At 44.0% G+C, this 14,325-nt stretch overlaps 1 protein-coding gene across 3 annotated transcripts; it reads left to right on the top strand.

The window, feature by feature from the left end:
- The first annotated feature begins 284 nt into the window (after window positions 1-284).
- LOC117899724 (nicotinamidase) lies at window positions 285-14,020 on the top strand. Of its 3 annotated transcripts, XM_034809967.1 has the most exons (7): window positions 285-359; window positions 416-599; window positions 1,837-2,023; window positions 11,616-11,720; window positions 12,484-12,618; window positions 12,689-13,129; window positions 13,353-14,018. In XM_034809967.1, exons 2-7 carry the CDS (start codon window positions 514-516, stop codon window positions 13,470-13,472), a joined length of 1,074 nt encoding a protein of 357 aa, XP_034665858.1. In that variant the 5' UTR covers window positions 285-359; window positions 416-513; the 3' UTR covers window positions 13,473-14,018. The 3 variants fall into 3 exon arrangements, with proteins under 3 accessions (XP_034665858.1, XP_034665859.1, XP_034665857.1); XM_034809966.1 differs by having other exon boundaries at window positions 311-599; XM_034809968.1 differs by lacking the exon at window positions 11,616-11,720 and having other exon boundaries at window positions 306-599; window positions 13,353-14,020.
- The last annotated feature ends 305 nt before the right edge of the window (window positions 14,021-14,325 follow it).

Below are 14,325 nucleotides of genomic sequence, written 5' to 3'. Positions count from 1 at the left end.
TGTGTTGCCTGCCACAAAAGCGGGTTGTGCCACACACAAAACTATTGTGTGGAAATGGAAACGAGAACCTCAAGTGTGGAATCAGATGTGGGTGTGGACTGTGGGTGTGCCTCTACACTGATGAAAATCAAATAAATAAAAAAACTAAACCACAAGATGACGTCGTTGCCATGACGAATGTGGGAGGCGGGTCGTTTTGTTAATTCGATAAATCTATGGCCATTGAAAACGAAGGCAGAGAAAAACTCTGAGGCGAACGCGCGAGGTTTTCAGTAGCTGAAAAGCGTTCGACCGGAGCGGGGCTAAAACCCAGTGGGAGAGAGACAAAGGCAGCAGACAGTGTCCCCCCTCCTGTTTGAGTGTGTATCTTCTATGTGTGTTTGTTATTATTGATGGTTTTACTTCAACGTTGCAGAGCAGGAGAAGCTCCTCATTAGTGAGTGCCACACACACACACACACACAGAGCAGACACTCTCAACTGAGTGAGGCAAGAGCGAGGCATCACATCGTTATGGACTCACCTACACCGCCAATTGTCATCGAGGATTCAAACGGTTCAGCAATGGATGCCTGTTTCACGGCATTCGACAAGGATGGGTACGTATAGTGCCAGTGATGGTAAAACCCTTTAAATTATAACACAAAATACAACTAAAAACCGATCGAATATTCATCAGTGCTTGAGCCACCCTTTGGGACTCCCTCTGGCGCATAATTACATCAACAAATAATCGAATATTCATCTGTGGAAATGAGCTATGGCTATGCTGTCCTTTATTCATGAATTATTCTTTTAAATTATATAATTCGACAAAGTTTAACTTTCTTTTTGTGTGCGCAAAATTATATAATTACCTTTATAATATAAATATAAAATATTATTTTACAGACAACCGCAAAGTAAATTGCTATTAAAAAAAAAAATTCAGCAAAAAAGCAGCAAATAAATATTCCAGAAAATGCAGGCAAAAATCCCGAATAAACATTCAGTAAAATGCAACAAATTCCATAATAAACAACAACAAAAAACAAACAAAAATTAAAAAATTCAATGAAAATAATCCGTGTTAAAACCAAATAAATTCCCCTGAAATTAAACGAATTAACGCACTGCACTCTCTCTCTCTCCGAGTTTTAGAGTGGTTTGCACACCACAGAAACCACATGAAAAAAATGTAAATTTATTTGATTAAAACTCTAAAAGGGTTCGCCCTAAGCCAGGGGCCATAACCAGAACAAACTCGACTATAAATGGAAATGAATTAATTCTAATTGACATTTTAAAATGTTTTACAAACAGCAAATCAATAAATGCAAATGCGGGAAATAATAAATCTACCAGCAAAAGTGGGAAAATGTGATAAAAAATGAAAGTTGAACATGAAAAATATAAAATGTGTAAAAGGGAAATCGGGAGGGGAAAAATATAAGAAAAATTAAGGAAAACCTTTTAAACAAGAAAAATTATAGTTGAATTCTGAATAAGCAGTGTAATTGTAAGCCATAACACAAAAACAAAAAATAGTAAGAAGGATAAGTTCAATGATTCTAATTTATACAGTTCAATATGAACTATAAAGAAGTTGTAAAAAGAGATGAACTGATAAAAAAGAACTCAGCCAGAATGGTTTCCAAATGTTCTTTAGCATCGCTTTGGCCTCAACAAAAGACACACAAAAAATCGAATAATTCTGAAAGTATTCCGCAACTTACACACACCCCTTATACTCCTCCCTCTACGCTGCCATTAATTACCCAAACTTTCTGTTAACCTTTTGAACTCTTATCTCAAATGCCTTTTGCCTTTTCTCTCTTTCTCTCCTCCCACTGACAGCGATGACCGCCTGAATCTCACTGAATTTTCGGTAATCTGTCGCGCGTTGTTCCGCAACGACAAGGGACACATATACGATGTGCCACCGGAGCGCCTCGAGCAGATATTCGCAGTATTCGATACGAACGAGGATGGGTATATCGATAGGGAGGAGTTTAAATTCTGTTGGAATCAATGGATTAAAACGGTAAGCACATATAATCTTTTGGTACAGTTTATAATACTTTTTTCTGCTTCCCCTTTTGCTGTGCTAAGTTCTCTCTCTGCTGGAGGCAGGTCATTCTATCTCTTTGCTGGTGGTTGTTCTGATATCTGATATGCTTTCTATTCTTAGATCTTTCATACTAACTGCTAAGAGCATTCAGCATTTGATCTGCTTTTACTTTCTGTTCCCATCTCTCTTCCAGCTGCAGTTCTCCATCTCCCATTCCTCTTTCTGTTTCTCAATCACTGCTTCTCCATTCTGTTATGCTATCTCCTGTCCCATCGCTCTTTTCTCCTTCCCCTGCTCTCATTCCCTCCCATACTCTTTTTACACTATTTATGAATTTTTGTTGTTGCGGCTAACGTTTTTGGCTGTGATTATTCAGTGATTCATATCCGGGGACTCGTAAAATCATAAAAAATGTGATAATAAAATATTTGTCAACATGTTTCCCGACAGCCACACCACACCACACACACACATGCAAACACACAGACATCAGACCAATACCAATACCAATACCAATACCACCCACACACGCACGCTGGGACACACACGAAGAGCAGGAGAGAGGCAGAGAGGCAGAGAGCAAGGGAGTGCCTGGGCACGGCACTCACATGGGGCTAAAATTTTGCAATCAAAGTGGCCGAGTACTCGGATTGTGTGTGTAATTCAATCCTGATCAGAGGCGGCTTCTTACCCTCAGCCCCGCACCCCACCGCTTTTCGGTTGGTTGGGGGATGTGCAAAATGTCGCTTACAGCGAATGTCACACGTCATGGGGGGATTGCTTTCATCATCATTTCCATTTCCACATCCATTTCCATGCCCATTCCCATTGCCCAGCATTTCCATTCCGCAATTCGTGTTTGGCATCCACATCATCATCGTCAGGCGGCGTGGCGGCTTCCACTGCCACTGCGACTGCTGCCAGTCAGTGGCAGCAGCAGAGGCAGAGCCGTGGCTGTGCGGATGTAGCAGAGGCAGCAGCGTATGCAAATGTGATAATCTGATGCCCGGGACCGCTGCTGCTGTTGCCTCTGCTGCTGCTGCCACAAATTCCCCACTCAAAAACCCAAACCCAAAACACACGCTGCCCAGACGCCGCACGTAAAGTGATAAAAATGCGTGACAAATAAAATGCCACAGAACACTCGGCAAAGCAAAATGTAAGGCAAGGGAGGAAGGAAAAAATATGTTTGGAAAGCGGGGAAATATCGGGTGGGAAAGTGCTAGAAAAATGTCTAAGCCAGAGCCCGAGACGAGACTGCATTCAAGAAGTTATTTGGATATTAAAAAAAGCAGCAAAGGGCAGGCAAATTTTTCAAATAATTTTATTGTAGTCTATGACTTTTTTCCCCACATCTACATCTCTTCATCTACATTTCCATTTCCAGCTGGTTTTCTTCTTTATTTCGTTTTGCTTCATACAACTTTGTTCTGCCACAGTCACTGCCATAAAATTGCGTACGTGATGGGGGTACAACAATTTGCGAGAGCGGCGACTTCTTTATTTGTTGGGGCTTCTGCTACTGCAGAAAGGCCTGGCCCGGGACTTGGACAACTTTAAGCTACTTGAAACCGTAGCGAAGTTTCCCACTTTCCATTTGTAAGAAATCAAAGTTTATTAGGGGAATGCAAAAAAGTCTATTTTTTAGGTTTTTATCTGTGGCAAAAGTTGAGGATTGGAGGACTTAAAATACTTGAAAGACTTTTGAGCGCATCAAAGAAATATTAAATATGGGAAAGCTTTGATTCTGGGGCACATCTTTCGACTAAGAAAATATTGATTTCGATTTGAAAAATGTCTGAGAACTTTTTGGAATTTATTAAACATACAGAACACTCTTGTTGACTCTTAAATAAATTTATATATTTATAGTTTGTCCATTAAAGTTCTTTTTAAATTTGATCTTTTCCAAACAAATGTATTTAAGTTCTGAAAAATCCTTTCCCGCAGCATTGCATTGTGGGTTAACCGTCAAAAACCATATCCTTATTTATCCCATTTGCCATTCAAAAATGTCAACTTTGATGTCCTGCCACCCACCCACAGCGCCGCCCTTTATTTTCGCTTGCATTTTTTCCACCATACAAAATTATTACTTATACGCATTGTGTGTACGCTGTGTGTGTGTGCTGACTGCCTGTTGAGCCGATTTTCCCCGACTCTCACGTCTGTCACACGCGACAAATTATTTCACGAAACGAGAAAAAATAATAATATTATTTTTTGTTCTTCTTCATCCACGTATACATGTATTTTTCTGATATGCCATTTACCCCGCCCACAATAAACCACCAGTCTCTTTCGAGCCTCCCCCACAAATTGTGTAATATTGTATAAAAAATTTATTAACGCATAAAAAATGAAAAAAACGAACGCAAGCTTCGGCACAGGATGCGAATGAAAATCTTCCCCGGCAGCTGATATTGTAATAACGGGCAACACTTAAAAAATTGACAGCTCCTCCCACCCGCCCTTAGCAGTGGCAGTTTTTTGGAAAAAAAAGCAGAGAAAAAAAGGAGAAAAATACTGCCTGCCCCACAAAATTGACTTTTGTTTGTATTTCCGCATGAATTGCATAAATGGTAATTTTGCAGTTTAATGTTTGCGTGGAAACGAGAGGAAAAACAAGCCCCGAAAAATTTGCATAATAAACAAATCAACTGATAGACGAGTGGAAAAGGAGGTGCAGGAGCATGGGTAGAGGTTTTTGGCGCTTGGCATTATGTGGATGGAAGTTTTTGGCAGCAGACAGACAGACAGAGCAGACGTATAACTGTGTGGAAAATTAAATAAACGCATAAATAGAACATTAACGCCATAAATCATTTGGATTTGGTGGCAGCAATTGCGGCTCCATACATACATATGTACATATGTATGTCCTTCATCTATGTCTGTAGCTGTATCTGTGTGCACTGCACATTTTATTCCCTCCATTTCGATTGAAGTGTGTTCGACGGGAAACGGAAATGAAAGGCAAATTTATGGAAATAATAATAATAACCGAAAGCAAAATGTCTGTCTGTCTGTCTGTGTGCCTGTTCGCCCTGTGCCCCAATGACTTCCGCGCGTGTCCAGAATTTCTGTTTCAATGAGTCCCCCCCTCACCAGCCCTTCGAAAAAAAGGTAAAATTTTGATTTATAAACATAATTCAATATGACGCGGGTCGGGAGAGGAGGCGTAGGGCACCGCTTGATGGTTTTATTGTGTGTGTATTTATTTGTGTAGAATGCTTAATTTATGTGCTTAAATGTGCAGAAAATGCACAGAGCCTCCTGCTACTACAGTGGGGTTTCCATCTCTGAGTGCTTCAGTGGTTTTCCCATTTTCCAAGAAAAGAGTGGGGGAAAGAGAGTGGGAGAATGAGAGAGTGGCAGAGAGAGTGAGCGACTGTGCCCTGAGGCGTGAAATGCTGCGGTTTCGGCGAACGTTTTTTGATGAGGGACAGGGACCAGGGCACAAAACCTTCAGACAGTGTCCTGCGGCTAAGGCTGGGTCTGGGCTGCTGGCTGGCTGTCCTTTTCTATATCACACATATACCTAAATAATTAATTGACAAAAAGGCACGAGGCGTGGGGCACACGTTAATAAACCTCTCTTTGAGCTTTCCCCCTGCTTTGTCGGGCTGGACACTTTACTTAATGCGAGTCTATTTCTTTTGTTCTGCAACTTTGCTCCTTCAATCAATTGACTTTAAGCAGGAGAGATTCCCTTTTCGTCCAGACTCCTTTCTGCTTGCCTCCCTGTTGTGGGTTTTCTTTTTTCGTAAATATTTCATTTTGTTTAAACTGCTTTTATTTCGTGTATAATAAATTTATGGCCTCCTCGACACACCTGTGGGGAGCTCGAGGTCCCTTTATGGCTGCCAGCAGAGTGTGTGAGTGTGTGTCTGTGTGTGTGGCATGCCACATACATCATATCACATCATCATATAGTTCATTGAACCTCCCTGCCTGCTCCCTGTTGCCATTGCCATTGCCTCTCTCAAAAATCTCTCTGCAACAGCTTTAAGTGTCTTACAATGTCTGCCGTTAATCTTGCCACAGATATATGTGGCACATATACTATGTGCTTCTTTATAATGTCTTCATTTTGTGAGGCATTTTCTCTTTGCTTTGTTACGCACCAACACCGCGTGGCAGCAGCGAAGAAAGATGAGTGGGGCAGCAGCAGCAGGAGGGGGCAGAAGGCAGGAGGCAGACTCCTTGTATTTTGCCAAAAAGTCTTCGCCCATGCAACTTCTCTGCTCAGCAAGCGGAAAATAATATCTTGCTATAAATTTCGCTTAGTTTTTCCCTTCCCTCTCCCCTAAGCTTAATTTCCACTGACCCATCTCTGGGGCTATGTGGGGTCTGTGGCTCTCTCTCCCTCTCTGGCTCTTTTCCCCAGACAGCAGCAGCAGCAGCCTCACCTCTCGCCAGTCGACTGATGAAAGTTTAACGACCAAAGTTGACACGCTGCGGCGATTATTTAGAAAGTTAATGACTTATAACATACCTCCTCCTCTCCCCACAAAAAAAAAGAACAGCAAAAAAATGTCACCGGAAATGAACAGAAAGTAGAGAGGAAGAGCACCGAAAACGAGTGAGAGAAAAATGGGCAAAAAATGAGGGGAGGTGGCGGTGGATAAGCAGAGGAGGCAGCCTCGGGAGGGCAGCACCAAAAAGCGAGAGAAGGAAGGGGAAACAAGTCCCAAAAAGCGACAGAGGAGGTGACTGAAGTCTGCGGCGAGTGTGAGAGAAAATTAAAGGTGGGCATGGCCCAGGAGGAGACTCCCATCCGAAAGATTCATTGATTTACTGACCAACCATTTCGGCGAGTTGGTTTTAGCTTGAATGGAGACGTTTATTGAAAAATGAGTCGCCATTTCTCAGCTTGCCTCTCTCTATCTCCCTCTTTCTCACCCGAACAAGTTGAAAAGTGTGTAGAAAATTATAGGTTAAGTATGGGTCCAGACGCGGCCACCAATTTTTGTACCAAATGTCAAATGTAAATTGACCAAAAATTTCTCTGCCCTGGCCATTTGTTATGCGGGCAAATTTTCGCTGCTTTTGACATTTTTTATTCTGAAATGCCGAAAAGTGGACACTGGCAGGCAGTTTGCAGTTGGGAAAGATAAATGGCCCGATTAGGGGAATTCTTAAATCATTTTGGCCATATATAAACGCGGCTCTGGTGCTCTAGTGAGCATGGAAGAGCCGCTGGTACATACCGATTAGAGCCAAGTAAATACTCTATAGGTTAGGGGAGCTTATCAGTATTTCTTTCATATTTATTGCAACAAATCTCACTCTTAGACTCTCTCCTTTAGGAAGAATATCCAATCCCAGCAGCGATTCCCAAGCTCTGTCAGAGACAGGCACAGCCACAGACACACAGAGGAAGCCCATCAGAAGTATGCCAAAGAACCTTTTCAAACATTCGACTTAACAGAAATCAACTCAACAGCAAAACAATTTCCATATTGGCCATAAGTTTCAGTCTTCCCTTCCCACCACCAACAAGTTTTCCCTCCCTTCGACAAGTTTTCCACGCTTATTTATAGTTGGGTTTTCATTTCTTTTAGCGGCTGGGGTGGTGCTGCAATTTCCACCTTTCAAAAGGGTCTACCATCGAAGTCGAGTCTGTGTTCTAGCAGCCGCATAAATTGTATAATGTAATTTTCCAGGCAACTGTCAGGCCCAGGACACACAGAACCCTGTCCCATGTCTCTGCCTCCCTTTATGCATCCCGCAAATCCACAAAACTGTCAGGACGATGAGGACTGTGTCTGTAGCTGCCTATGCCAAAATATATACGTATCCAAGGGTTTACAGATTGGTAGAGTTGAATGGGGGTGGGGGGAAAGTCTCGTCTCTGCTGTCTGCTGCCACCAACTTATGCAACAATTTCAGAACGGAAATTGCTTTAGCACCTGCCCCACATGTCTACTCCTGCCACAGCCACTGCCACACATGTGGGTGTGTCCTGGTGTCTCGGGGTCCCCGGGTCTGCGAGTCTCGAGCCCCGTTTGCCTTTTTGGCACATACTTCAATACGAAGTTGAATTTCATTTCGATTCGTCGTGGTATCGCTCGCCTACTCGGTCCGTCGTATCGCGTCGTCACTTTGGCAACTTTTTTTGGCATCATACGCCGAACACTTTGACAGTTTGTCTGCCTCGCCAGGCACACACACACACACACACACACATGGGGCATGGCGAAGGCACATGGCAGGGGGCTGCCTGGAGGTTCGGTAGGAAATTTATTTGCCAAAAAGACGCTAGACGGAAAAACTTATTTCCTATCTATGGGACTGCTTCGTCTTCGACGACTACTTCTGGCCTTTGTTTTTGCGGGTTGAAAGTGTAATTTGAATTTAAGATTTCTTTGCGGCTGGCAGAGAAAGGTGGCAGTGGCAGCCAGAACCAGAAACCCTTTCTCCATCCTTTTTGCCATCTCTGCTCTGGCAGAACAAACCGCGAACCAAAAGTGTGGTCGTTGTGGTTGCCACCAAGAGCATACAAATATACAGAGACTCCACGTACTCCTCGTAGTCCATCCTCTGGCTTTTCAATAATTAATTTAAGTGTAACACATTTTCTGGGAAAGTTCTGTGCTTTCTGTGTTCTTCTGTCTAAATCTGCCCCTCGATTCGCCTGATTTTCTGTGAGCATTTTCATCAAAGATTCATAGTTTCAACTTTAAATTAAGATGTTGATCTTAAGAGGTGGGGCAAACAAAAGCCCAGAGGTCAAGCAGTGGAGATTGAGGCTGAGGCTGGGGCCAAAACTGAGGCTGAGGCGCGTGTTAATTTGCCAAAGTTTTGCCCTGGCACAACGATGATGTTAAATGATGGGCAGGGCAGACAGGCAGAGGGAAGAGCTCTGCTATAGCTCTGGGGTTTATGGGGTTCCATCACATCTGCAGCAGATGCCTTGCCTCATAATTGGATGGACCCAAAATCCTTGATTTCTTGAGGTATAAGCTAGGGCAGGGCAGGGTTGGGGATGTAGCAACATTTTGTGGCTTTTCTTATGTGTTTGCCTCAAGTGCTCCCCCTTCTAATGTTTATGTGTCTTAATTGTGGGGGGAGGTGGATTGCACTTTGCATTAGATAGTTTTGATTTTGATTTTGATTTGTAGACGAAGCGCCTCGGGTCTCTGAATCTGAATATTGGTTAGACTTCAACAACAATCTGAGGTTGCCGGTCTAAAGTTTTAAGCGAACAGCAAAGGATTTTGAATGCTGGAGTGGAGTTTAGAGTTCAAAGTTCAGAGTTCAGAGTTTGATGTTTAATGTTGATTATTGCCACAAAATATGCCTAAACCTCAAGTTCTGACAGCTTAGAGTGGAATGTCAGTTGCAGTGGCATAAAAGGTAGAAAGAAAATTGTACAGAAAATTGTACAGAAAATTGTACAGAAAATTGTTCATTAGTTGGTGCTTATTTTACTGCTAGTTTACTTATCCTCCAGCTATTGCATCATACATCACAGAGAGTAGCCATGCCCCTTAGCTATCGTCATATGAAATCCCTAAATGCATCCTTCCACTTGCCACATATGTACCTGCAACTCCATTTCTCTCTTTTCACACTCTGCCTATTCCGTTATTCCTGCTCTCTTTTGCCACTGTCTTTCCTACTCTCTTGGCTCCTCTTTGACTATCCTAAGCATTTAATCTTCTGTAGGACCACTCCCTGAACCCAAATTACCCAACACTTCCTTTCACTTACTCCGCCATGGAGATGCTCAGATTGCATCTACACACACACACACAAATACACACACACACACATGCACTGCATGCAACGTCTGGTGGCTGGATGGGAAACTTTGGCTAAATTGATACATTAACTACCTTGATCCGGCTATTATCTTGGCTGCACTATCCTCTATCCTGCTGCCATCATGCCAACCTGCATCCTGCTACCGCTGCTGCTCCAACTGCTGCCTTTGCCTGCTGGAAAACTATTCTCAAAATGTTGAGAATGTTCGCTATGTAAATGTAAATCACTTCCTTCGGGCGGTGCCTCTCGGTCTCGGTCTCGCCACACGCCGCACGCCGCAACGCCGGCGTCCTAAAGCGGTTGCACATCGCCTCCAATCCTAGCCAAGCCCATCGCATCCCAGTGGCAACTGTGCGACTGGTGATAAATCATCAACTGCTTAAGCGGGTGTCTGCCCCTGCCACAGGCTGTTGTTGCTGCTGCTCTCGCCGCTGCGTGGAGGTGCACTCTGCCACTGTCTGTGCCTGCAGCCTCTCACGTTGCCACCGCTTTAAGGCATTTAGCTGGATGACATATTTTAAATGCCTGCCAGACGAAACAACACAAATCAAAGGACGCTAAAGCTGCAGCAGCAGCAGCATGAGCAGCAGCCAGTCCTGCAGGAGCAGGAGCAGCAGCAGCCAGTGCCTCCTGCATCGCTCTCCCCCTCGCTCTCTCTGTGTGCCTGCGCCCATAGATCATAATCATTCATAATCAGCGTGCACATAAATAACAAATTAAAAGCGCTTCACTAATTTTAAATATGCTCGAACATAATCAGCTTACTGTGAGCCACAGACGCCACACAGCACAGCAGCTCCCGCCACTCGATGACTGTGGTGTGGGGCGAGGATGCGTCTGCGTCTGAGGCCTCTCGTGCGGCTCTGGCAGTGCTGCCACTGCCATTGCCACTCGTGCGACTACTGCTGATGATGCTGCTCCTTCACCTCTATCCCCCCCTCGTATCCAGCTACTCCTGCTCCTGCTGCCAGTCAAAAGATAGCAATGACAACCTAACGAGCTGCTGCTTCTCCTTCTCGTGTGTCTCGCGTGTCTCTCGCGTGTGTCCGTCTATCTGTCTGTTGTGGCTGTTTTGCTGTATCTTTTCGCTCTGTCTGTGATAGAAATTTAGATGCTCTATGCAGCCATAGGATATGCTGGTTATCTGGAGGTGCTTGACAGCTGCTCGAAGAGTAATCGAAGGATAAATGCCTCCTTCATGAAGTCATTTCGAAAGGCCAACCGATGAGCGCTGCTGCAGGAAGCGTCGCAACTTTAACTTCCCTTCTTGCAGTGCATTCTCCATTCGTTTTGCTAATCCTAGCAAACCTTTTTAGAACTTTCGTTTTCTTCTTTTCATTTTTTTTTCTTCTTATTTCCTTCGCTTTTTTGACTGGCTTTTACTTCATTTAAAACGCATTTATAACGCAGGGCGCACACGAAAAAAAAACCAAAAGCTCATCAGCAGACACACGCACACACACAGAGGCACACCCTCTAATACACACACTAATGCAGTGTCCTCCCCCCATTATGTATGTATACAAATTTTCTTTTTAGCTTTTCATGTTTGTGGTGGTGGGTGGGGGGTGGTGTGTAGACTCCATACTTTGGGGCATTCATGGGATGTCCCTTGTTCGGCTGCCGTCATCTCTGGGGTTCATATACAATTTTTCTTACAATTTTCTTTCATTTTCTGTTGTTGCTTTTCTTTCATTTTTTGGGTTGGCCTCTTGCTCTAACCACTGTCTCGCTCTTTTTCTCGTGATACTTACGTGTCTTCTCCCTCCCTCTTCTTTCCATTTTCTGGCAGATTGTGCGACCGGTGAACGCGTTCCTCATTGTTGATGTACAAAATGATTTTATAAGTGGTTCCTTGGATATAAGTAATTGCAGTGCACAGCAGCAAGGACATGAGGTGAGAGGATAAGGACAGAAAGACTTACAGTGGAGTGCTGGTAGGGAGCGCGGGAGTTCTGGCAGCTACGTGGCCAGCAGCCCCAGCAGCCCCAGCAGCTCCAGCAGCCAGCAGCTCTGGCTTATCCTTCGGGGCTTTCCAGGTGGAGAGGCGGGAGGCACATAAAAAATAAAATAAGTGAAGAAAAAGCGTAACAAGAAATGAAAATGAAGCAGCCAGCAGCCAGGGCACGAGATGAGAGGCAAAGTCATTGCCGCAGCCGGAGCAGCAGTCCCAGAGATGATGGAGAGGATAAGGGATAAGGCAGGACCTCTGCATGTCAGACCTCAATACCAGATATTGCGGCCACGAGGAGACGTGGGCATGGGATGGCAGGCAGGCTCCTCCTTCTCCTTCTCCTTCTCCACCTCCTCCTCCTCCTCCTTGAGTGCACGGCAAAGCGGAAGCGGATATGCTTTACTTAAGTCGCATCCGCGACTGCGACACACGCCGGATGTCGTCGCCTTCTTCCCATCTGGCAACTGACATTGGCCCCAGTGCCTCGTGATTCCCCTGCCACGCCCACTGCGGCACATGAAAATTTGTCAAAATTAATAACACGCACTTCCGTCTCGTTGTCGCTTTATGGACTGTGTCTTGCTCTCTTTGTCGAGGGATAGAGAGAGTGCGACTCGAGTCGTGACTTTACTGCCATCTTGAAGATAATCCAATGACCGCTTTGCCACACCGCTTTTCCTCCTCTCTCTCTCCCCTCTGTCTGTAGATACTGGAGCCCATTAACAAACTCTTGGATACCGTGGACTTTGATGCCGTTTTCTATTCATTGGACTGGCATCCCAGCGATCATGTTTCATTTATTGATAATGTCAAAATGCGGGCCATGGACGAGTCCTCGGCGGTAAGTCCTGTCAACGAGCCAGCAGATTGAAATTGGAAAGGATGTGCTGTCATTTCCCGTGTCCTTTTAGCTTGATGCCGATTCCGCTCAGGTCTTCGATACGGTCATCTTTGCCGGTCCTCCACCCATGAAGCAACGCCTCTGGCCACGCCACTGCGTTCAGGACTCGTGGGGCGCCGAGCTGCACAAGGACCTCAAGGTAGTGGATCACGGCATCAAGGTGTACAAGGGCACCAACCCGGAGGTGGACTCGTACTCTGTTTTCTGGGACAACAAGAAACTGTCGGACACCACGCTGAATGCGCAGCTAAAGATGAAGGGCGCTACCGATATCTATGTGTGCGGCCTTGCCTATGATGTGTGTGTGGGTGCCACCGCTGTGGATGCCCTTTCGGCTGGCTATCGCACCGTTTTGATAGACGATTGCTGTCGCGGCACAGATTTCCATGACATTGAGCACACCAAGGAGAAGGTGGTCACCAGCGATGGAGTCATTGTACACACAGCTGAGGTGAGGCAAGGCATGGGAGGGAAATTGGGGATAGATAAAGTCTAACTGAATATCAATTCACATCATGAATGAAACACTCCAAACTATACTACATAAAATGCAAACACCCCAAGAACTCCAATAATATGTAAATGTAAAATAAATGATTCGTTACCAAAAGTATTTTAGATCCCTTTTCAAATCACTAACCCTTTTTCTTTATTTTTCGCCTACTTTCCCACAGGTCAAGGCCATGGCTGAGGGTCGCGATCGTCGTCCCGAATTGGGCTACAAGCTGGCCATGGAGCTGAAAAGTCCCGATTCTGTGCTGTCGCAACGCAATGGCTTTAGACCCACTTATTGAATCACCAAGTTAAGGAATAGAGCAACACGCTTAAGGCTTCTGGCTTGTGGTTTATGAATTTAAAAGACAACAAAGTTTAAACGGCTTTCAATGTAGTTTAGAGCATAGAGAGTTTCCGAATAGAATATACAATGTAGAAAAAAAAACATAAAATTGGGACAACTCTTTTGGAACAATTGTTAACCAAATGCAACAAATGACAAACAGCAAAAGTGCAAATAAAACTTCGGACAAACACCAGGAAATTCAAATAAAACTGAATCAATAATGAATTGATTTAAAGCTTAAGGTTTTAAGTATTATTCATGGAGCAGTCTGTCTATGTATGTAGGTCTGTAATCCCAAGGCACCTTCTAATACAATAACACAATTAATAAAACACAGTAAATGTTGTGCCTGCTGCTGCACTTGTTTCAAATGAAATTACAATTATCATAGTTGTAGACATCATATTATATTTTAATTTATATTTGAAAGGCAAAGAAAAAGATTTGGTGTGGAATTATTGCATGTACTTAAAGAATCGAATAGAATGGAAATAAATGAACAATAAATAAACAAACAATTCAAGAAAACTGAAGGTTGTTTATTGGGAGAAAGAGAGTCTAGCTTCTAGCTTGGTTATGATTTGAGTCATCGAACGTCAGTAGATTTTAATCGATATCCAATATTGAATACTTACTTCATTACAAAGAAAACGAATAGCTGGTACGATGAAGCTTCACATCTGCATCAACCACTGCAAACCACCTCAAATCTCTCCCCAAAAAATCTCTGTACACAGGTAATTTCTAGTGTTACAAAATGAATCACTGAAACTTCCATCCCTACCCCTCCTATTCCTATCTCCCGC

This window comes from Drosophila subobscura, chromosome O, assembly GCF_008121235.1.
Source record: "Drosophila subobscura isolate 14011-0131.10 chromosome O, UCBerk_Dsub_1.0, whole genome shotgun sequence".
NCBI lineage: Eukaryota > Metazoa > Arthropoda > Insecta > Diptera > Drosophilidae > Drosophila > Drosophila subobscura.
This window is presented reverse-complemented; position numbering and strand designations above follow the sequence as displayed.